At 43.6% G+C, this 23,556-nt stretch overlaps 1 protein-coding gene across 4 annotated transcripts in view; it reads left to right on the plus strand.

Moving 5' to 3' along the window:
• Cdk8 (cyclin-dependent kinase 8) overlaps positions 1 to 23,556 on the plus strand; it is an 83,178-nt gene that overhangs the window by 1,401 nt on the left and 58,221 nt on the right. For 3 of the 4 annotated variants that reach the window (XM_069306545.1, XM_069306544.1, XM_045758188.2), the window contains exons 2-4: positions 14,314 to 14,389; positions 14,534 to 14,644; positions 19,236 to 19,376. In XM_069306545.1, coding sequence (XP_069162646.1) covers positions 14,314 to 14,389; positions 14,534 to 14,644; positions 19,236 to 19,376 — 328 coding nt within the window. Of the gene's footprint in view, positions 1 to 6,479; positions 6,602 to 14,313; positions 14,390 to 14,533; positions 14,645 to 19,235; positions 19,377 to 23,556 lie in introns of those variants that run through there. The other variant, XM_069306543.1, reaches the window with a different exon arrangement.

Below are 23,556 nucleotides of genomic sequence, written 5' to 3' on the forward strand. Positions count from 1 at the left end.
AGGGTGTTTATGGAGTTGGGTTACGCCGGTCGGCCGAGCGGACAGCACTCTGGACTTGTGATCCTATGGTCTCGGGTTCGATCCCGGGCGCTGGCGAGAAACAATGGGCAGAGTTTCTTTCACCCTATGCCCCTGTTACCTAGCAGTAAAATAGGTACCTGGGTGTTAGTCAACTGTCACGGGCTGCTTCCTGGGGGTGGAGGCCTGGTTGAGGACTAGGCCGCGGGGACACTGAAGCCCCGAAATCATCTCAAGATAACCTCAAGAAGAAGATGTAGGTATGGATTGGGGCAAATTTGGGTAAGGTTTGGTACGCTTTAAAATCTGTTTGTGGACTGTCTTTAGTACGAATTGACGTGTGGGGCTCCCTGCTTATAATTAAACTTTGTCAGCTTGGTACATAATGCGAGGTTGTTTGGTGTTTGGTCAAATCGTGCACAGCCTTTATAACATCTTTTCAAACATGAAACATACTTTGTAACAATGTTAGGTTGGGTTCATATTAAAATCCATTAGTGAACTCTCTAAGATACGAAGAACCCTTTATTTGGTTGTCTTTTAGAATATTATATCTTGTCGATTGATTACTGGAGCTAATGCTCCACAGGGACATGCCATTGGGGTGCTGTTTTATTTAGATGATGATAGTGCACACATTTTCTCACTCCCACTATTTTGATGAAGTAAGGTTATCCTGGCAATAAATATTGCATTAAGTGAAAGAGGCTGCTATAGCAACATTCCTACAGTGCAAACATTATTACCGTATGTGAGAAGAACATGTGCAGAAAAATTTATCTGGGATCATTATCAGAGTTACACCTCCTATCATTTCTTTTTTTCTCGAACATAAATTTTCTCGACGCACAAAAGCGATCTGTTAGTTTTCGCTTATTTAAAATAAAGTAACAATGGGTTACATAGCAAAGGGTTACATAGCAAAGGGTTAAAGTTGGGCCTGACAGCTCCTCACATGATATTGGGTCAGGGGGCCTAACAGCTGAGTGGACAGCGCTCAGTATTCGTAGTCCTGAGGTTCCGGGTTCCATCCCCCGGTGGAGGTGGAAACAAATGAGTATAGTTTCTTTCACCCTAATGCCTCTGTTCACCTATTAATAAAAATAAGTCCCTGGGAGTTAGACAGCTGCTACTGGCTGCTTCCTGGGGGTGTGTAACAAAAAGGAAGCCTGGTCGAGGACCGGGCTGCGGTGACGCTAAGCCCCAAAATCATCTCAAGATAACCTCAAAATAACCTACATAATAATGGATTACATAACAATGTTGATACATAATTACTGTACATTCTTGAAAGCATTAAAACACAGCATTTAGGGTGTCTTAAAACAAACACATTATTTAAGATTACTGTACAGTGAGAATTTGTTGAAATTTGGAAGTTAACAGAAGTACAGTACAGTATAGTAAATTGTTAATGAAAACCAGTGGATATATTATAGTTAATAATGGGAAATGGTAGTGGTGATGTAGTGATATTTTTATATTTTTAGATAGTACAGTACAGATGAAGTTGTGACAAGAGATTCTTGGATAGATCTGTGTATAGTATTAATATAGTTTACATGATGAGTGACTTAATGTTGGTTTTTTATATACTTTTAAATTAAGTATAGATGGAGTGAAGCTATTATGTACTTCATTAGGAATTGGGAGTACCCATTCATGTGATAGTACATGTGATATCATGTAAGGTGCCGCATTGTCATTTTCAGAAGTTTGGTGCATATATGTTGTGCATGGCTTTAATTGTTGTTGATCATAAAATGTAAATAAATAAATGCAGTGTTTAACATATAATGATGAAGAATATATACAGTATTTTAGAATTTGCTAGGATTAGGACGAGTTGTAAAATTACTCAACATAATTGAATATTAAGCATTTCAGGTATTTATTTAAATAATGATCCTATAACTTCATGCTAATACAGTATTATGGGAGATCTCCCCACCTGTGAAGTATTATTTAAACAATAAAGTTAGACGTGAGTAACAATAAGGATAAAAAAATGAGTCATCATAGAGAAAGAAGAAACAAAGGATTAGCAAAATGGAAGTCTGTTTAGAGAACAATGACCCCATACAGAGGAGAGCTCTACAGAGAAATTGGTGGATGAAAGATAAGAAGAAAAGAGATTTCCTTGCCTAGCCTAAGATTTCCTTACTCTGAGAAAGAACTATCAGCATCAAAGGCTCGAGACTGTTCAACACGCTTCCACTACACATAAGGGGCATAACTGGCCGACCCCTCACAGTGTTCAAGAGAGAACTCGATAAGCACCTTCAAAGGATACCTGATCAACCAGGCTGTGATTCTTAAGTTAGGCTGCTAGCAGCCGTGTCAAACAGCCTGGTTGACAGTCCAGCAACGAGGAGGCCTGGTCGAGGATCGGGCCGCAGGGACGATAAGCCCCGGAAACACCTCAGGTAACCTCAAGGTGAGGTAGTCAACTGGAAACCTGTTCTACTTCAGAGAAAGTAACACCTGTTTTTCATTACATAATTAGAAAAAATCAAATTCAATCACTTGTTTTCTATTCCACTGAAAAGGCCCAAATGTACACTGAATTGATAGTTCTCACAAAAATAAAACTCTACTCGTCCTCCTGTTTAGATAGTTCTTGTAACAACGTGAACCATAGTGCATATATTGACGTAATGGAGAGTTAGAAAGTACTGGATTTGTACTAGAATACTAGAAAGTACTAGAATTTGGTACAATTGTATTTAGGCAAACTGGAAAAGGTTTTGTATTTGATGCTAACAAAACTGTAAACTAACACCATAAGCCTAATACACTGATGCATAATATAGTACATATTTAGTGGCACCATCCCAGATATGAATAAAGTGTACTGTATTACAATGAAAATTATTGGAGGCTTTGGGTCACCTACAAAAAAACTGAGTACTTATTAATGACATAAACCCAGCAGTGCTGTGTTTACAGGAAATTTAATTACCACACCAAATATAAAATTGTGGAACTTTGTACCAGTAATTTTTTGAATTACAAGAAGACAAACTACTACTGTACAAGGTAAGCTGAAGTTTCTCTCGTAAATTATATTTTTAATTTATAGGGTGTGTGGAAATTCAAATTACAGTTTTGTATGTTGGTTGTGGTACAAAAAATTGCAAATATGGTCATTTTTGGACCTTGCCTGTAAGAATTCAGCTTATCTGGATGTACTCACCTAGTTGTACTCACCTAGTTGTGTTTGCAGGGGTTGAGCTCTGGCTCTTTGGTCCCGCCTCTCAATCGTCAATCAACAGGTGTACAGGTTCCCGAGCCTACTGGGCTCTATCATATCTACACTTGAAACTGTGTATGGAGTCAGCCTCCACCACATCACTTCCTAATGCATTCCATTTGTCAACCACTCTGACACTAAAAAGTTCTTTCTTTCCGCGAGCGCTATGTCATGGGTTCGTATCCTGGCCGGGGAGGATCGCGAGCGCTGTCATGGGTTCGTATCCTGGCCGGGGAGGATTTACTGGGCGCAATTCCTTAACTGTAGCCTCTGTTTAACGCAACAGTAAAATGTGTACTTGGATGAAAAAACGATTCTTCGCGGCAGGGATCGTATTCCAGGGACCATAGGATTAAGTACTTGCCCGAAACGCTACGCGTACTAGTGGCTGTACAAGAATGTAACAACTCTTGTATATATCTCAAAAAAAAAAAAAAAAAAAAAAAAAAAAAAAAAAAAAAAATATCTCTGTGTGACTTACCTGGTGAGGAGGTCCTTCCCATATAGTCTTGATAAGTGAACTTAGACAGTAATGTACTGTACTATACTCAACATCCTTTACAAACTGCCCTTCAGGCCACAGCAATCAGGGCCACACTTGATTGACATTATTTTAATTTTTTTTATTTTAATTTCACATGCGCTGTTGAGAAGCTGCACGACATTGACGACTTCTCCTATTTTGTATCTTAAACCGAACAAAAATATCCCTGCTGTACACCTTTTTTGATGGAATATAGTAAAAACAGGTTGGATGGCTTATAAGTGACCAGCTGCTCTGGGTGCTTCTACCTAGTGGTTACATGAATGTAGTTATAGGATGAGAGCTGGTGTCCTGTCTTCCCAACATTGTCATATAACACTTTGAAACTACCGATAGTTTTAGGCCTCCAACACCTCGCCTAACTTGTTCTAACTGTCTATCACTCGTTTGCAAAAGTGAATTTTCTTATTTCTTCTGCAACTTTGTTTAGTTAGATTAAATCTATAACCTCTTTTGTTCTTGAAGTTCCAGGTCTCAAATTCTTCTCTATCAATTTTGTTGATTCCTGTTACTATTTTGTATGTGGTGATCATATCGCCTCTTTTTCATCCATCTTCTAGTTTTGGCATATTTAATGCCTCTAACCTTTCCTTGTAGCTCTTGTCCTTCAGTTCTGGGAGCCATTTAGATGCACATCTTTGCACCTTTTCCAGTTTGCTGATGTGCTTCTTAAGATATGGGCACCATACAACTGCTGCGTATTCCAGCTTTACTCTAACAAAGGTTCCTCTTGAGGTTATCTTGAGATGATTTCGGGGCCTTTTTTTTAGTGTCCCCGGTGCCCAGTCCTCGACCAGGCCTCCACCCCCAGGAAGCAGCCCGTGACAGCTGACTAACTCCCAGGTACCTGTTTACTACTAGGTAACAGGGGCATTCAGGGTGAAAGAAACTTTGCCCATTTGTTTCTGCCTCGTGCGGGAATCGAACCCGCGCCACAGAATTACGAGTCCTGCGCGCTATCCACCAGGCTACGAGGCCCCTAGGAGGAGGTTGTAAAAAATTATTTAATACTAGTATACTCTATTACTATATACTATAGTAACTATAGTAACTCTATACTCTATTACTATATACTATAGTAATACTCCCCGGCCGACCGGGGAGCCGGTCGGCCGAGCGGACAACACGCTGGACTTGTGATCCTGTGGTCCTGGGTTCGATCCCAGGCGCTGGCGAGAAACAATGGGCAGAGTTTCTTTCACCCTATGCCCCTGTTACCTAGCAGTAAAATAGGTACCTGGGTGTCAGCTGTCACGGGCTGCTTCCGGGGGGTGGAGGCCTGGTCGAGGACCGGGCCGCGGGGACACTAAAAAGCCCCGAAATCATCTCAAGATAACCTCAAGATAGTATTTCACCATCCATGCACCATATTTAAAAGCAATTCTGAAATGGAAAATGTAGCATAGGCTCCTCACAATGTTCTTTATTTGGTCCTCAGTTCATAGGTTTCTATCAAGAACCACCCCCTAGGTCTCTTTCTTTATCAGAATTTTGTAAGGATTTTTCATATAATTTGTAGATTGTGTGTGTGTATTTTCTCCAATTCTGCATTCCATAACATGGCATTTATTCACATTAAATTCCATTTGCCAAGTGGTGCTCCATACACGTATTTTGTCCAGGTATTCTTGAAGGGCATGACAATCGTTTGTTTCTTATCTTCCCTATTATCTTTTATCCTAGCATCATCTGCAAACATGTACAAATAATTCTGTATTCCTTCAGGTAGATCGTTTATGTAGACAATGAATATTACAGTGGTGCAAGAACTGTGGTACTCCACTCATGACATTTCTCCAGTCCGATACATTGCCTCCGATTACTACTCTCATTTTTGTCAGAAAATTTTTCATCCATGTTAGAAGCCTCCCTGTCAATCTTCCAGTATGTTCCAGTTACCAGAACAACCTCTTATGTGGAACTCCATTGAATGCTTTTTTTTTTAGGTCTTGGTAGATGCTGTCAATCTAACCATCTTTTTCCTGTCAAATCTGTGGCTTCATATAGAAACTGAGTAAATTGGTTACTCAGTATGATCCAGATCGAAAACCATAGTCTGTTATATAATTTTTCTCCAGGTGTTCTACCCATTCATTTTAATTATTTTTTCCAATACAATACAGGGGTACCAAGAGTTTAATCTGTTCCTGGAGACAGCTTGTATTCCGAAAACTCGTGAACCGAAGCTAATTTCCCTATAAGAAATAATGGGAAATGAATTAATCCGTTCCTGGCTACCCAAAAACCTCACTTCAAACTAAATTTTATACCTAATTCATCAAAATCTACAGTACAAAAGTATGTTCAAGTTATTACTTACCCTTGCTGATGACTCCTGTTGGCGTATGGAAGATGGTGAGGAGGAGGGAGGAGGAGAGTTGTTACTGTTTGGAAGGGGAGTCCCCTTCCATTATAACATCAGGCAGTGAGGACCTCTCTGGAGTGCATTCTCTGGCATGTTTTGCCTGCATACCACTAGGTCCTGGTTGTGGCTCACTGCTCGATTTTCTCACAACAAAGCGGTCCATTGATGACTGTTTTTCCCTTCTTTGCAAGATGTTTCTGTAGTGAGGCATCACATTGTCATTGAAAAGATTAATGCAACGACCTACTACAGCTTTCTCTGGGTGAGTCGTTTCAATAAAAGTTTACATCTCTTCCCAGATCTGACACCACTTCTTAATGGTTGCGGAAGGGACATTCGCTGCTGCCTCATCCTCCTCCACTGGAAAAACATCCTCAGCTGGGTCTTCTTGCCCTTTTGAAGGGCTTGGAGTTCTTCGGTGGTCAGTTCTTCGTTGTGTTCTTCCACCAACTCCTCCACATCAGCACCATCCAATTCCAAGCCCATTTGCCGGCCCAGAGTAACAATTTCCTCAACAATAGGCGCATCATTTAGAGGCTCAAATCCCTCAAAGTCTAGTTTTCTCACACATTCAGGCCACAATTTTCTCCAGCCAGAGATCAGGGTTCTTTGAGTCACTTCTTGCCAGGCTTTGTCAACGAGTTTTAAAGCACTACAAATGTTAAAATGGTCTTTCCAGAACTCTTTGAGGGGTGAGTTTTGTGGCTTCAGTCACTTCAAAACATTTCCAGAAAAGTGCCCTTTCATAAAGTTTCTTAAAATTCGCTAAGATTTTCTGGTCCATAGGCTGAATTAGAGAAGTGGTGTTAGGAGAAAGGAACTTTATTGTGAGAAAATTACTGTATCTGTGCAACAGTTCATCTTCCAAGCCTGGAGGATGAGCAGGAGCATTGTCGAGGAGAAGCAGGGCCTTGAGTGGCAAATGTTTCTCCTGCAGATATTTTTCTATGGCAGGGCACACCACTTCATTCACCCACTCCGAAAAAAAAATCCTAGTCACCCATGCCTTATTATTAGCCCTTCCACATCACACACATTTGGTTTTTCTGCACTTTATACTGTTTGAAAACCCTTGGATTTTCAGAATGATACACTAGCAAGGGTTTAATTTTCAAATCGCCACTCACATTTGAACACAGCACAAGCGTAAACCTATTTTTCATAGGTTTGTGTCCGGGCAAGGATTTTTCCTCCTTGGTAATGTATGTCCTTTTAGGCAATCTTTTCCAGAACAGTCCCGTCTCATCACAATTAAAAACTTGTTGCTGTAGGTATCCCTCAGCCTCTGCAAACCCTTTAAATTCTTCAATAAATCTTTCAGCCGCTGGTTTGTCTGAGCTGGCTGCCTCCCCATGCCTCGCAACACTATGGATACCACTTCTTTTTCTAAATTTTTCAAACCAGCCCCTGCTTGCCTTAAAGTCTATCGTATCTGCACTCGTTCCAGGGGTTTTCTTTATAAGATCTTCGTGCAATGCCCTGACTTTCTCACAAATGATGGCCTCTGAAACACTAACACTCGCTAAGTCCTTGTTGTGTATCCAAATTAATAACAACTTTTCCAAGTCCTTAAGTAGTTGTGGTCTTTGTTTTGTGATTGTTCATACGCCTTTTGCCACTTTAGTACTCATAATGTCCTTTTTCTTGCCAAGTATAGTGCATATCGTTGACTTGGCTTTGTTGTACTGCCTACAAAGTTCAACAACACGTGTACCATTTTCATGCTTCCGAATAATCTCTTGTTTTTCCTCTATTGTCATACTCACATGTGCTTTCTTGCCTTGATCCTTACCGCTGGCTTTCTTGGGACCCATAGTGAGATATATAATAACAACTTTTATGGTCAAGTGGCCAAAAATCCAACAAAACACTGTAAATCCTGGTGAAGAATTCAGGTGGGATAGTCACTGGGCGCGAGGCACTGGTAAACTGAGGGGCGATCGTCGTGTCATCACACGCTAGGTCTGCTGTACGCGTATCATCACCCTCGTCTTCCGAGGCAACGCTCGTATTCCGATGTAAATTTTCCGAGCAAATCCTGCTCGGATTCCGAAAAACTCGTATACAGGGACACTCGTATTCCGAGGTACCACTGTACTGTATTTTTACTATTACACTTGTCAATGATGCATGTCTATAATTGAGGGGGGTTTTCCCTGCTGCCATTTTTGTAGATTAGAACAAACTTTGTTAGCCTTTGTCCACACATCTGCTAGGACTCCTGTACACAGGAATGCCCGAAAAATCAGTTGAAGTGGAATGCTGAGCTCAGGTGGGCATTCTCCCAGAACCCATAAAGAAACTCCATTTGGGCCAACTGCTTTGTTCTTACTTAACCCTTAACATGCTCGGGGTCTAATATCCTGCTATCCACACAGGCGCATGTCATTTTGAAAAAAAAAAAAAATTTTTTGTTTTGCTAATCTGTTAAGTTCTGTTCACTGATCACGGGAAAAATAAAAAAAAAATTCTATTGTACTTACTTTTGTTGCAATAGAGCCGAGAAGCTCTGCGATGACGTCACAATCTGCATGGTCGCTCATGCAGTACACGCCCGGGAGATGTTGCGCGCGGTCCTCAAACAGCCAGAGTTGCCACAAATATATTTTCGCGCTATTTATTTACAATGTCTAAGCGCATTTTATCTAATTTTTTTTCACTAATTGTGTTTCACATACTGTTTGAACATATTTTGTATCAATAATTGTTGCATATTTGAGTATACACAGGCGCACACAAATGTTTTCAATTACGGCAATATAATATGTCATTACAGTCTATTATATTATATGTTCTGCTTATATGTTTACATATTTACACACTGGCACACGCTATACACACTTTGAAGCACACTTAGAAGATTTCTAGACTGTGGTAGTCATTGAAGCAGTCGACAGCACATAATGGGATACCACACGTTTCACACCATGTTTGCACAAGCTTCCGTTTCTTGTCTCTACGTGTCGTTGTTTTACACACCAAGCAATCACGTTGGGCTATTGCACGCTTCACACCAGGTGGCAAATACTTAAGTTTGTGTGCTAGGAAGCCTTCAGTGTGAGCGAGGCGTGGAGTACCAGCATGCTGCAACAGTGGGTTTATGATGGGCCGCTGAATACCTGGGACATCTTTTGCAAACTTTCCTAATAACTGTATTGCAGCATCAAATACAAAGTCACGGAAAGTGGGCTTACGTCCAGTTCTCACAAGGTACATGTTGAAACAGTTCAGCATGCTCATGTCCACAAGATGGAAGAACACTTTTTTCGTCCACCTACATGTCTTCCGCACACACTCTGCAGTGCCAATCATCATGTCTGATTTATCAATCAACCGCATGTTGATATTATAGTCTAAAACACAGTCTGGCTTATATAGTGGTGCGTTTGTTTTATGGCTCACTTTCCCACTGTTCACCATTGTTCCATCATGAATTGTTGTCAACAAGTTCACCTCTCTTTTGTCTTTCCACCGAACTGACAGAATGTTATCACTTTTCCTTCTCTGACACTCACCAACTGCAATGTCGTTGTCAAACACAGGCATTTCCCTTCGTTGTGGCTTTACTGTACCAACCAATCCGGTTCTATTTTCTAGCAAGAACCGAGCTAGCAAGGGACTTGTATAGTAATTATCTGTGTATAAAATGTGTCCCTTGTTCATCCACGGAGCCATGATGGTCTTCACTACACTCCCCGAGAATCCATGTTCGTCGTTACCGGGAATGTCTACATCACTAGCCGAGTACAGAATCATGTGTAACACGTATCCTGTCTCACAATCACAAAGAACAAAAAATTTCAGGCCAAATCGGTTTCGTTTTGAGGGAATGTACTGTTTGAATGGAACACGTCCCTTGAAAAGTATGAGAGATTCATCAACCACCAGCTTCTGTGCTGGTACGTAAAAATCTCTGAATTTTCCAATAACATCGTTCATGTAGTGCCTCACTCGCCACAGTCTATCATCAGGTGTTCGGTCCTGAACACTTCCAAAATGTAGACACCTGAGGAGTATCTGAAACCTGTCTCGTGACATATATTTCCCGAATAAAGGTGTTGGTATTGTCTTGTCCTTGCTCCAATAGTCATTTATTGCATGTTTGTGACAGTGCTTCATCAACAAACAGTGCCAAAAACACATACATTTCCGCCACTGTGGTATTTTTCCAACGCTGCAGTCGTGAAAATTCTGTGATTTCCCTCTCAATCAGGTAAGCAGCATGCAGGTTCGTTTGGTGTACAATGTATTCCATGAGTGGTTCATCATAGAATGCTGTAAAATATTCCATCTCAGCCATGTCCTCACCTTGATTAGGGAAAAGGTTTGTAATCCCTACATCTTTATCGTCAAACTGAGGAATATTAGGAATAAAATCGTCACCATCACTCCACTCAAGTATACCAGGCGTCCTGCGAGATGCAGAGGAAGGACGGCGAGGAAGCGATGCATACCGGCGACCAGGAGCTGAATACCGTCTGCGAGAAGCACGGCGGCTACGTGCACGTGAGGTGGGTGCACGTGAGGTGGGTGCACGTGAGGTGGATGCACGTGAGGTGGATGCACTTGAGGTGGATGCACGTGAGGTGGATGCACGTGAGGTGGATGCACGTGAGGTGGATGCACGTGAGGTGGATGCACGTGAACACGAGGGTCTTGGTCCCTCATGTGGTGCCATGCGGTGGCGCTTGGCTGGGCGAGATGCTGCTGACGCGACAATTTCTCGCCCAGTTACACCACTGGTACCAGCCACAGGCTCAATAAAACTTTGATCTGAGTCACTAAACCCAGAAAAGGAGTCACCTCCCTCTGACTCGTCACCCTCAAACAGAAAATATCCACAGGAACTGTGAGGTCGTGGTAGAATTGGGGTAGAAAATGGGCGAGGAGGCATGGGAGAGCGTATAGGCCTCGCCATGGCATGGCGGTCATTTTCACTTTCACTGCTGCTGCTACTATCTCCCGACAACTGTGTATAATCCTCATCGTTGTCTGAATCGTCAAACACACTTTCTTCACCTTCAGAGAATAATTCGTGGGCTATTTGCTCTGGGGTGAGGGACTGAGTGATGCGTGCTCGTGAGGCGTTTGACCGTGCGCTCGCCATGGTGACTCTCGCTAAACTGAGGCCTCCCATGCCATCGGAGCGTGAGCTGGATTTTTTTTCAAAATGGCCGCTGTTTACTAGAGCCCCTGGGCAGCGTATGGGACCCCCAGCTACACCGCGGGCCATTCAAATCGTGCGCGGTACCCATACACTTCATATGAAGTGAAGCGCAGTTGACTGGTAAAACGATTTACACTTCATATGAAGTGATGCGCACTTTAAGGGTTAAGAAAAGTAGAGAGATGTGTACTCTCGCACAATGGACGAGTCTGCCCAGGAAGTCTCCGACTGCCGGGAACTCCCTCCCCTTAGTCGTAAACTGCACTCGTCTGCGCGAGCATATGTCGCTCCCGCCTCCATAATATCAAATCATCGCAAACTCCTCATATCGTCTCATTATTTTCATAAAGTCTCTAACCTACATTCACAAACATCTTATAATATTGCTGGATATACGATCAAACTATAACAAGCTATACATGACAGAATATTGGTCTCTTACCACAAAAGAGTGTCGTGACGAAGCCCGTCCAACAACGACCAAATACTGTATGGCACCCTACAGGGTCGTCCACAAATTTCTCTTGGACGTGCCAATATTGGCTCCAACTGTCCTGACTTGAGCGTGAGAAGTCATGTAACAGGTGCCACACAGGAACACATGCCCAATTTATCCACTTAACACTTTCGCGCGGGCATGACGCAGCATTGCGTCATCCGTTTACTGGCGGTAATTCCGGGGATGACGCAGCATTGCGTCATCCAATTTAAATAATCGCCAAAAATCAGGTTTTTATCCAATTTTTTTGGGATTGGTTTTAAAATGCGCGCCAATGTCTTCCTATTTTCCTTGTTGAGCCTCGTGGCCCTCAGGCGGCTTGGCACATGCCGTGGGCCCATTGCTTTCGCTCCACTGTTGTGACCAATGTCGCCTCCCCTCGCATCTCAAACGTGTGAACATTTCGCCTATTTTCCGTGGCTATATTTCTTACTGCGGCTTTAGAAACTATCTACGCTTACTACACGATGGATAGTGATCATGAACAAGGCCCTTCCAGGAAGAAAATTGCGAAAGAAAGGCTTGAAAAGGGCGGGAATTGGGAGTGTAGGTGGAAGGCGGCTGAGCACTCACTTGCGGCTAACGCGTGGCCCGTCTTCAACTCGTCGGCGGTTGGAGCATGACCAGGTTTTTTATTTGATATGCTAATGTTCCTCTAGAGAATTCTATTGCGAACATATTGAGACCAAAATGAAAGACCTAGGATAAAAATTGAGGTGACCAGAGTGAAAATACTGTAGTGAAAACATTTTATCGCGTTTGCGCGCTCCTGGGTAACTCGTTCGCACTTTCTCTGTTTGCTGCGGGTAATTAGCCGGGCTTTTGGAGTTTATATGCATTTAGTGCTGTAGAGAATTCTATTGCGAACACAATAATACCAAACTTAATCTCGTAAGACGAGAATTAAGGTGACAAAGTTGAAGAGAGTATACACTTTTCAGATTTTACGCGCACTCCTGTGACACCCTGGGTCCCATATCGCACAGTTGAGGGGTGGCGAGCGGGGTGCACCAAAGTGTTAAAGGATTTACGCACAGTAGGGTCCACAAAAAAAAAAAATAGTAGTAGTAGTAAAAACAGTTGATTGACAGTTAAGAGGCGGGCCGAAAGAGCAGAGCTCAACCCCTGCAAGCACAACAAGGTGAATACAAAGGCACAACCACCCAATAGGCTTCAGGCCGCTCTTATATTGTTACCACAGTTAGAGATACATTACACGTCGTCCTTCAACAGCTTCCTCATATGTTGATCATGTAGCTTCCTCATACGTTGATCATGTAGCTTCCTCATACGTTGATCATGTAGCTTCCTCATACGTTGATCATGTAGCTTCCTCATACGTTGATCATGTAGCTTCCTCATACGTTGATCATGTAGCTTCCTCATACGTTGATCCTGTAGCTTCCTCATACGTTGATCGTGTAGCTTCCTCATACGTTGATCATGTAGCTTCCTCATACGTTGATCCTGTAGCTTCCTCATACGTTGATCATGTAGCTTCCTCATACGTTGATCATGTAGCTTCCTCATACGTTGATCATGTAGCTTCTCACCAGTTCTTCACCATGAGTTACAAACTTCCTTCTTCATTAAGAGGGAATAACGTACGTCCATCTCCGTCGACTCTCACAACTCAAGTGAGGTCTTGAGACTTTCACCCACGTCATATTTCATAGCATACTGTCGCCATCTTATCTTACCTCATATCCTTAAGATGCTTACCCTTAGTCATATTTACCAATGTTTGCTTGGTTTAATTAATTTACCTGACTTCTATATCTGGTCAGGTGGGAAATAACTCTCACAAATGCAGGCCTACCTCCTTAGGCTGCCTGAAGGCTCATAACACCATCTAAACTGTAAATACCAAAACACTGCTGAATTTTAAAATCTGGCTTCGAAAAATCATCATGAAAGGAGGGGGGGGGGGGACCTTTGACAAGCCGCTGGATTACTTTCCTCATCGATGTCACTAGTGTTAGTGGCCCTCTGTGAAATGTATTCTTAGGTCTACTTATCTTCAGAGGCTAAAGATTAGATGTTTACTCTTGGTATCATGCATGTTGACACTACCCAAAATAAAATTGGCAAAATTAATATAGATTATGTATGATTATGTACTTTGTTTTTATAGCATTCCAGAAGCATCATTTATACCATATGGAGAATGAACATAAATTTTAGGCTGAAACTGTTCCACTTTACATTTGGTAGTCACTAACTTACCTACAGGTATAATGTCAGGCAAGTCTTATGACACCAAACTGATATTGATATTAACAAACAAATGCTTACATGGTATAGCTGCTTAAATATCTCCTTAGACTTATGCCTTATTGCGTCTAAAGCAAGTTTTAAGAAGCACTTTATATATATTGCAGTGCAGTACTGTATATACATTTGAGGTTTGATGTTTATTGAAGGTGTTCCAAGAGAAGTGTATGAACTGATAACGCCTACTTTTCAGTGTGGATACAAAGGAGTATGCTCTCAAGCAGATAGAGGGGACTGGCCTCTCAATGTCAGCGTGCAGGGAAATAGCAGTAAGTTTCTCTTCATATTATGATGCACAGTATTACAGGAGAGCTAAACTTCATAGATTGGAAAGGCTTAGTGATAATGTAAACATGTTTCTAGAAAGTAAGAAAGATTAATTTCCTTCCTACATTGTTCTATTTTTTCAACAGCTTCTGCGCGAGTTGAAACATCCTAACGTAATCAACCTGCAGCGTGTGTTCCTGTCACATGCTGACCGCAAAGTGTGGCTTCTCTTTGACTATGCTGAACATGACTTGTGGGTAAGTGTTACAAGTGGGGCTTGTTTATGGGCAATAATAGTGTACTGGAAGAACCACCTAGAAGAGTTAGGCAAGACCTGGACCCCTGGGAATTAGTACCCAACAATCAAAATATAACAGTCTGTATCCCAATTGAAAACCCCCAATTAGCATCACAATGCCCTACCACATCCTGCTTCACGTTAAATCTCAGGGGTCCACGTAGGCAGGAGACGAGATGTACATACTAGCAAGCTAGTGTAGTGCCTGTGGTCCCTTGAGGGGCAGTCCAAACTTAATCCTAAGACATATATTGCAAAGCGGTGTGTGTTTGCTCAAGCTTCTTTGAGCTAGCCATTCTGCCCCTTTAATAGTGCTGTGGAATGTCTGGCTTATTTTGTTGCCTCTTGGTCCTGCAATACGTGGTCATTCCAGGTCGTATCCCGGGGCCTGTAGTAGAAGGACATTCTCATTCCCTATTTTCGTGTTGGCAGTCCAGGGGTCAGCATTCTACCTTGCATATCCTCTTGGTCATAGTTGGATGCTGGAGTGATAATTAACACTATCGGTAACTTTGGACCGGACTCGCGTCCATTATTTTTCTCCCGAGTCCTAACTTTGGACCGGACTTGCGTCCACTACAAAAAATATTTGTATAAAATTCATTTTTTATCCAATCGACCTCGGGATAGTATCAAAATAAGCGCCTTTAGATTATGCACAATTTGATACCAAAATAAAAGATATAACATGAAACTTGATGTCCGAACACTTGAATGATTATAAATAGGCTTTTGGTCAAAATTTTAAAATATTTGTTAAAATTCTATTTATTGTCCTATTAGCTTGGGACTAGTTTTAAAATGCGCGCCTTTACGTCGCGAACAATTTGATACCAAAATGAAAGATGTAACACAAAAATTTATGTTAGAACACTGAAAAGATATAAACTATTTTGTGATGATGAGCGTCCAGAATTAAAATATTTGTTAAAATTCCAGTTATTGCTCTATTATTATGGGACTAGTTTTAAAATACGCGCCTTTTTATTGCGAACAATTTGATACCAAAATGAAAGACGTAACACGAAATTTGATGTTATCAAATTGAACGAGTATACACATTAGGTTGCAGTGTACAAATTGGTGCTCGTTCACGGGTAACTTTAAGGCTTTTCTGCGGGGAGGCACTCCAGGCTTTTGTACATTATATTCATACACATCTGTAGGGAATTCAATTGCAAACACAATGATACCAAAACGAGCGACGTAGCACGAGAATTAAGGTGAGAAAAATGGAACGCGTATGCACACGTTACTGATTTTGTGCGCTCACGGGTAACTTTTGCCGACTTTAGGCTTTTCTGTTGGGAGTCACACCAGGCTTTTAGACATTATATTTATACACATCTGTAGGGAATTTAATTGTGAACACAATGATACCAAAACGAGCGACGTAGCACGAGAATTAAGGTGAGAAAGCTGAAATGAGTATACACATTTAGGTGTCACCGCACTCTCGCCCGCACGCTCGGTGCATGACCCCTAAGTTGACCGCGCGCCTGCCCGGTGAGCAATAGTGTTAAACTTCACTCTGCAGTGGGAGTCCCATTTGTTCAGTCCCCAAGTAGATCCCGCTGGACCTATAGTACAGTCTTGACATTGTGTTCATTTCATTCCTTTTCCATCTTTCCACGTGACCATCTTAGCTCAGGTCAGTCTGGTGTTGTGGATGGAAGCCTGGGTGGTGTCCCTGGACTTATAACATGCATATTTAGCATGTACCCATTTATCCATGGTTCAGGGATTGGTTAGGTTTTATTGGGCATCAGGCTTACCACTATGGGTTCTCCCATTTGGTTTTAATTTGGCTATCGAGAAGTTCACTAGGTGTGGTGGTTCCTCGCCTTTCTTGTTAGGGGTTAGTGTCTTAGTCTATCTCAGTGACTGGCTGGTATGGGTTCCTAGCCAGTCCAAATGTCTTCAAGCCAGAAATTTTGTCTTTGGTGGACCCGGCTTCTTTTGAATACTGGTTGGCCACTTATTGGTTGCAGACAAACTTTCCTGATTTATTAGGTCTAGTGGACAGCCCTTTTTTTTTTTTTTTATTGGGCCTGGCATGGCTTTTGCCATACCTGAATGCTAGAGTGGCACGAGGTACATTTGGTAGGTTAGGCTTTTTTTTTGGTAGTGCTAATTTTTCACCACTTCAGTGTTGCCTATTTGTGCTGTTCTTTTCTCAGGATGTGGGTATGTGGCAGCTGCATGTTCAGTAGCCTTCACTTTTTGGTCTTGATATCACAAAGGATCAGAGGGCTGGTATGCACTGGCCACAGTTTTGCTTATTTGGGCAGTCATGGAGCTGGTTTCACAGGCAGATTCCTGAATGGTATTCCAGGATCAATGGAACACATTGACATCTTCCTATTCATCCCTATTCAGGGACTGGCAAGGTTTTTTGGTTGGGGCATCAGACTTACAGCTTCCGAGTTCTCCTTTTCATCTTGAATCTGGATCTGTAGACTTTCACCAGGTTGATGCACGTAGTGGTTTGTTGCCCTTAGGTGTTTTAGGGTTTGTCTACATCTACCTCAAAACCTGGCTGGTTTAGGCTCCCAACCTATCCATGTGTGTGCAAGCCAGGGATCTGGTTCTTTCCCAGCTTGCTGGGTTCAGGTTTCTAGTATACAGTGGAACCTCGATTTGGCTGCTTTCCGAAGGGGCCCTCGGGTCATTGATTCTTGGTTGGTCAGGCTGGGGGTGCATCATGTGTTGTGTCCGGTTGCGGCTCTTCGCCGTTACCTGCGCGCATTGGTTTCTGTGGTCGGGGATGTGCTTTGGGTTGATCCGTTTCCCTTGTTCCCTTTTCCAGGGTTCGGGTCTCCCAGGTTGTCCGTAGGATTATTACGTCTGGCCAGCCTACGGTCTATCCTTGTACCGATGACGTTAGGAAGTTTTCTGCTTTGGCTGACGTCTTCGGCAATATGTCTTGGGCTGACATTTGGCCGAGGGGATTTTGGAGATCGAACAGGTTCCTGGCTTCACGTTATCTCATCAACGTTCCTGGTCGTAGTTGTCCATGTGTGGCTTTGGGTTGCAGGTTGCAGCCAGTTGTCCCGACTTCGCGTTGAGGAGCGAGTGTCATTTGCCTCCCGGGTAAGTCCCTATTTTCCATATCTCTGGTAATGTAGCTCTAGAGAGCTGTAGGGGCTCCCCTTTAAAAAACCAGCATTGAATGTCATGAAAAACCATTTTCTGGGTGAGCCCCGGAGGCTCCCTGGCAACCCTCCATCTCTCTGGTCGGCATTTTTTTTCTTTTGACGCCCAGCCTCCGAACTGGATGGCTTGGGTAGCCGGCGAGGAGGTCCGGGACCTCCCTTCCCCCCTCCCAGGGGGGAGGCGGGGGGGGGGGGGAACTGCACGGACTGGTGAAGTGGCAGTGAGGTGTGACGTTTGTTTGTTAGCTTGTTTTCTTAGGTTGTAGTTCTGCCTCCTTGTTCTGTTTTTGATCTCTTCTTACCAAGTGGGATTGGTTTTGTTATGCCTGCCTTCCTGGGTGCCAACTCCAGTCGATGGCAGACATGGAATGCCACCAACCATATGGGGGGTTTCTATAGGCCATTGCTCCCTTTTACACCTCTGAGAGGGCCAGGTTCTGGCTCGTGGTCTCCGGTGGGCTGAACTCCATTGACTGATGCCCCAGGTCTAATATATATGGCATATCAGCCCGATAGCTCCAGGAAGCCTCTGGGGCTCACCCAGAAAATGGCGTTTCGTTACATTCAGTGCTGATTTTTTCAACCTTCTCTTTGCCTCCAAGATAACTTGGCCAAAATGCAGTGACCACAAGACACTCAAACTCCCTCCAATAAAGGGCTTCTTTTTCCATAGTCAGGGGACTGGAAGCCCTTATCGATGTATGGAATGAATTTAGGGCGCCTGACAGTTGGGTGGACAGCACTTCGGATTCGTATTCCTGAGGTTCCGGGTTCGATCCCCACTGGAGGCGGAGACAAATGGGCAAAATGTTTCTTTCACCCTGATGCCCCTGTTACCTAGCAGTAAATAGGTACCTGGGAGTTAGGCAGCTGCTAAGGGATGCTTCCTGGGGGGTGTGTAACAAAAAGGAGGCCTTGTCTAGGACCGGGCCGCCGGGACACTAAGCCCCGAAACTATCTCAAGATAACCTCAAGATAAGACTACTCTCTTCCCCAGGATAGAACCCCAGAACATTGCCTGACTTCAGTTATACATGAACTATTGACACATCCCATGACACTACTGTTATTAATGATAATTATTATTATTAAGAATTTTCTTTGAAGAATAATTTGGTTATGACTGGCACGCTTGCATGACAGTTACTGGCATGACTCTCAGCAAAGTGTGATGCCACACAAGGAACTTGCAAGTTTTGTTCTTCAGGCACAATTTGTTCTTTTCAATGTGTGTAACCAGGATGTAAATTGCAACAGAAAGAAGGATGGGTTTGTAGGGGCTGTTGGTTGCATTTTTAGGGACAAATAAGCATAACCCAAGAAACATTAGTGGACTATAATTGAATTTGGAAGCAAAAGACTAATCATTAATGTTTGAACGATTTTCTTTTTCAGCACATCATCAAGTTTCACAGAGCTGCCAAAGCAAATAAAAAGACTGTGCAAGTAACAAAGGGAATGGTCAAATCTCTCCTGTATCAGATTTTAGATGGAATTCGTTATCTCCACTCAAATTGGGTGCTGCATAGAGATTTGGTAAGTTGAGCAGTCCATTGAGATGTTTAAATTAGTGTGACATGGTCTGTGTACTCACACAGCCAGAGTAAGAGTAATTGCATGCTTAATTTATTAAGAACGTAAAAATAACAGAGCATCACGGAAGGCATAGTGGCCTATACTGCAGTTCCATTTTAAATCCACACCCCCTCTTGTCCCTGTTAAATCCACACCCTCTCGCTTGGGTTAAATCCACACCCTCTCGCCCGTGTTAAATCCACACCCTCTCGCCCGGGTTAAATTTGCATCCTCTCACACGGGTTAAATTCACATCCTCTCACCCGGGTTAAATTCACATCCTCTCACCCGGGTTAAATTCACATCCTCTCACCCGGGTTAAATTCACATCCTCTCACCCGGGTTAAATTCACATCCTCTCACCCGGGTTAAATTCACATCCTCTCACCCGGGTTAAATTCACATCCTCTCACCCGGGTTAAATTCACATCCTCTCACCCGGGTTAAATTCACATCCTCTCACCCGGGTTAAATTCACATCCTCTCATCCTTGTTAAATCCACACCTTCTCACCTGTGTTAAATCCACACCCTCTCACCCATGTTAAATCCACATCCTCTCGCCCATATTTCTATGAAATGCATTCTTGAAACCTGTTAAACTGTTACTTTTAATACTGGCAGCCTATATAAGATTTTACTAATTTCTGACCACAACCTGCAATGCAATGTTGTCTATATGAATATGGCAGACAGCTTGTAGTAATTTGTTGAAGATACATCATAATTACCAGAGCAGCATTACATGTCCCACATGAACCAGATTTTCAAGCTAGTGAAGAATGGTTGGAAAGATTTAAGAATAGGCATAATATTAAGAACAGGAAAATTGCCGGAGAATCATTAAGCAGCTGAAACCAACACAGCAGCAGCAAATACCAACGAAGTTGGTGCAAACATCTAGAACATTGTGTGTGGAGTGTACAGTTCGAACTGGTGTTAAATGTAAGTACAGTACATAGCGTTAAAATTAAAGTTGCAATAATTTTAGTGTACAATAGTTTTCATAAACTGTACTGTAGTACTCAACATACAACAGAACTATATAATCAATACAGTGCTAACTGCATAATACAGTACTGTACGTATGTACTGTACAGTATTCACAACTTCATGACAATTCAAGATGGACATACTCCAACAATAAGGTAAATAAAACTATAACACAGTATTTCTGTGGGAAGCCCCTACGGCTCCCTGGAGCTTACTAGGCTAATGTATGTTATATTAGACCGGGACATTAGCTAAGGAGTTCAGACCTACCAGGGACCAGCACCAGAACCTGGCCCCTTCAGTGAGGTTTCAGGGAGCAATGGCCCTGGAAAACCCCCTTGTGGTTGGGGGTTTCCTTATCTGCCATCGACCGGGGTTAGGCACCCAGAAAGGTAGGCATAACAAAACAAACCCCACATGGTAAAAAACTAAAACAAAAAAACGAAGAGAGGTAGAAACCTCCCTACAATCACAAGGAAACAAGCAAACAAGCAAACATCACACTTTACTGCCGCGCCGATCGTCCGCGCAGCCCTCCCCGCCCCTAGAGGGGGAGGGGGAAGCCTCAGACCTACCGCGCCGGCTGCCAAGCTTCAGTTCGTAAGCTAATGTCAACTGGGATAGACGCTTTTCTGGCCTCAGTTTCCTAGGCGGTGTTTGCCTTGTGTGGCATTCACTGCCGTGTGTTGTGTTGTGCGGTGGCCAGGAGTACCTCATCAGTGCCAGGGCTGCATGCACTTAGTGGCTGACTTCCCTAAGTGCCCTGTGAGTACTTCCCTTGCGTAACAGGGTTATCTTCCCTGGGGTGTTCGGGAACCGTTCCCGTAGAGGTTCTTGCTGCTCGGCATTTGCCTCGCCCTTGGGGCCAGCTGTGGCTTGGGGCCCTTGTTTGGCCCTGGGTAGGGACTGGTATTGTGCTGGTTAGGGCATCAAGGTGTTGCACAGCCTGCCACCTAAGCGGCGACCAGTTCCTGTTGCCTCTGGAGACGGTGTACTTTTGCGGGGTTTTTCTTTTTTTATTTTCATGCCTGGTGGGGGTCTGCCTAGTGTGGCTATAGTTCCACTGGTAATGTTTGGCGGCCCTCTACTAGGCACCCATGATTGTACACGTTGCAGGGGTTTTCAGTGCTATCCTCTACCCTCTTGTTATGTTTGGGTTTCTTAACCGGTTAGCAACACCTTGCCCAGGCTTCCCATAACAGTCAGCTTACGGGCCCTGGAAACCCCTGTCTGGGCTCGGGGGACCATTGAATGTGTCTTCCGGGTTCCAACCGTCTTGTACGAGATCGTTGGTTGCTGTTTCCTTGTCTCCGGGTGACAGTCGCCATTTTTACCTCCGTCATGCTGCCTGTTGGGTCATTGACACCTTGACCCGGAGTCTTGTGAGAGATTCTCTGCTTGTTTTCCAGTACTCTCCTGATGTTATTACTGTTCAGAGTACAGGCGGCATCCGTGTTGCAAGCTAGGTTAGGTTGCTGCAACATGCTAGGTTGGTTTCCCACTCGGATGCCCCGAGGCCGCCCCGTTTGGTTAGGTGTTGTTCGCCTCTTTCCCTCTGTTCCCGGCTCCGGACTGTCTGTGGATTTCGGGGTCGGGGCGGGGTTTAGTTGGGGCCGAGACTCGGGCGGTTTTCGGGGGCTGCCCTGTTCGGGTTGGGGGACGGAGTTTTTTTCGAGCCGGTTCCTCCTGCCAAGGCTTCTGGGTCTTACCAGCGGCCCTTTCTTGCTGCCTTTCCCATGGACTCTTGCTTTTCTTTAAGGGCGGAGGACTTGGAGGACGGCTCTGCCCCGGGGCCTCTGTTGTTGGTTCCCGGGGCTGTGGGGGATGCCTGCTAGCAGTTCTGGGGCGGTTTGCCCCTGCCTGGGTTTTCTGCTGTTGGGCGGCGTTTTTCGCCCATCCAGTCTGCTTGCTTCCCACATTTGCTGGCGTGTTTTTGTATATTTAGCGTCAGTCACAGCCCCTGCTGGCGTCCATTTTCTTCTGCCGGTTTCCTGGCGTGGCCACCAGGGCGGCGTTGCGGTTTGTTTACGTGCGACTGGGTGTGCGAGCGAGCTTCTCGGGTGAGTTTTCACCTTTTTTTAGGGTTTTTTATTATCCTGTTGTTGTTTCTTTGCTTTTCTGGTGTTTTCTGCCCGTTGCCTGTTCCTCTGGGAACGTTTGGGGTGTTGATTTTACACCGGGTTTTCCATTTTGTCTGTTTTGGGCTAGCTAACACTGCTACTACCGACAGCAGCCACTTTGTCCTCTCACAGGACCAAGTCAGGAGTTCTTGACTGCCCAAGGTGAACTGCCCTCAGCACAATTGCCTCCTCATGTCACCTCTGTGAACATTAACGTCATTAGCTAGACGGACAGTATACTGGGTGGCCTTAGGATAACTCTTCCGCCAGGGAACTGAAATTGTAATTGCATGCACAAGCTAGATGGTGTTGATATTGTTATACCACCCACCAAAGGTCATCATCATCATCAACCTCGCCTCCTAACTGAGGTATGAAACAGGAGATTTATGACTTTCACCGACGCAACATTACCGCCAACAGATGGCATTGTCTGCTTCTCACCTAATACCTGGGAGCTGGAGTGCAGGTCTCTAGATGGTGCCAAAATTGCCACTCCACACTCCGGCAACGGTGCTGATACCGTAACAATTCACAACATGGTTTCACAAATGGCCATTCATGTTTAATGAATTTGCTATCATTTTACTCCAGCATAGTTGAGGCAGTTGATGATTGTTTGTGATGAGGTTTGTGATGATGTGTATCTTGACTTTAGCAAAGCTTTTGATACAGTACCACATGAAAGTGATTGAAATGATAGAGGCTTATGGTATTGGGGGGTGCTATATTAAGTTGGAGTAGGGCATGGCTGTACCAAAGGAAACAGAGTTATTATAAATGGGGTTAAGTCAGAGTGGGAAAATGTAAGTGGAGTTCCTCAAGGCTCTGTCCTGGAACCTCTGTTATTCATAATATATATAAATGATTTAGATTCAGGTTTGAGCAGCAGTATTTGCAAATTTACCAATGATACAAAAATCGGGAGGGAAATAAACACTGAAAAAGACTCACTATCACTTAAAGACGATCTAAATACTGTAGGGGTTTTGAAATGGTAAAAAATTTGGCCATTTGGAAATGTCCCTC

Source organism: Procambarus clarkii, chromosome 58 (genome assembly GCF_040958095.1).
Source record: "Procambarus clarkii isolate CNS0578487 chromosome 58, FALCON_Pclarkii_2.0, whole genome shotgun sequence".
NCBI classification, from domain to species: Eukaryota; Metazoa; Arthropoda; class Malacostraca; order Decapoda; family Cambaridae; genus Procambarus; species Procambarus clarkii.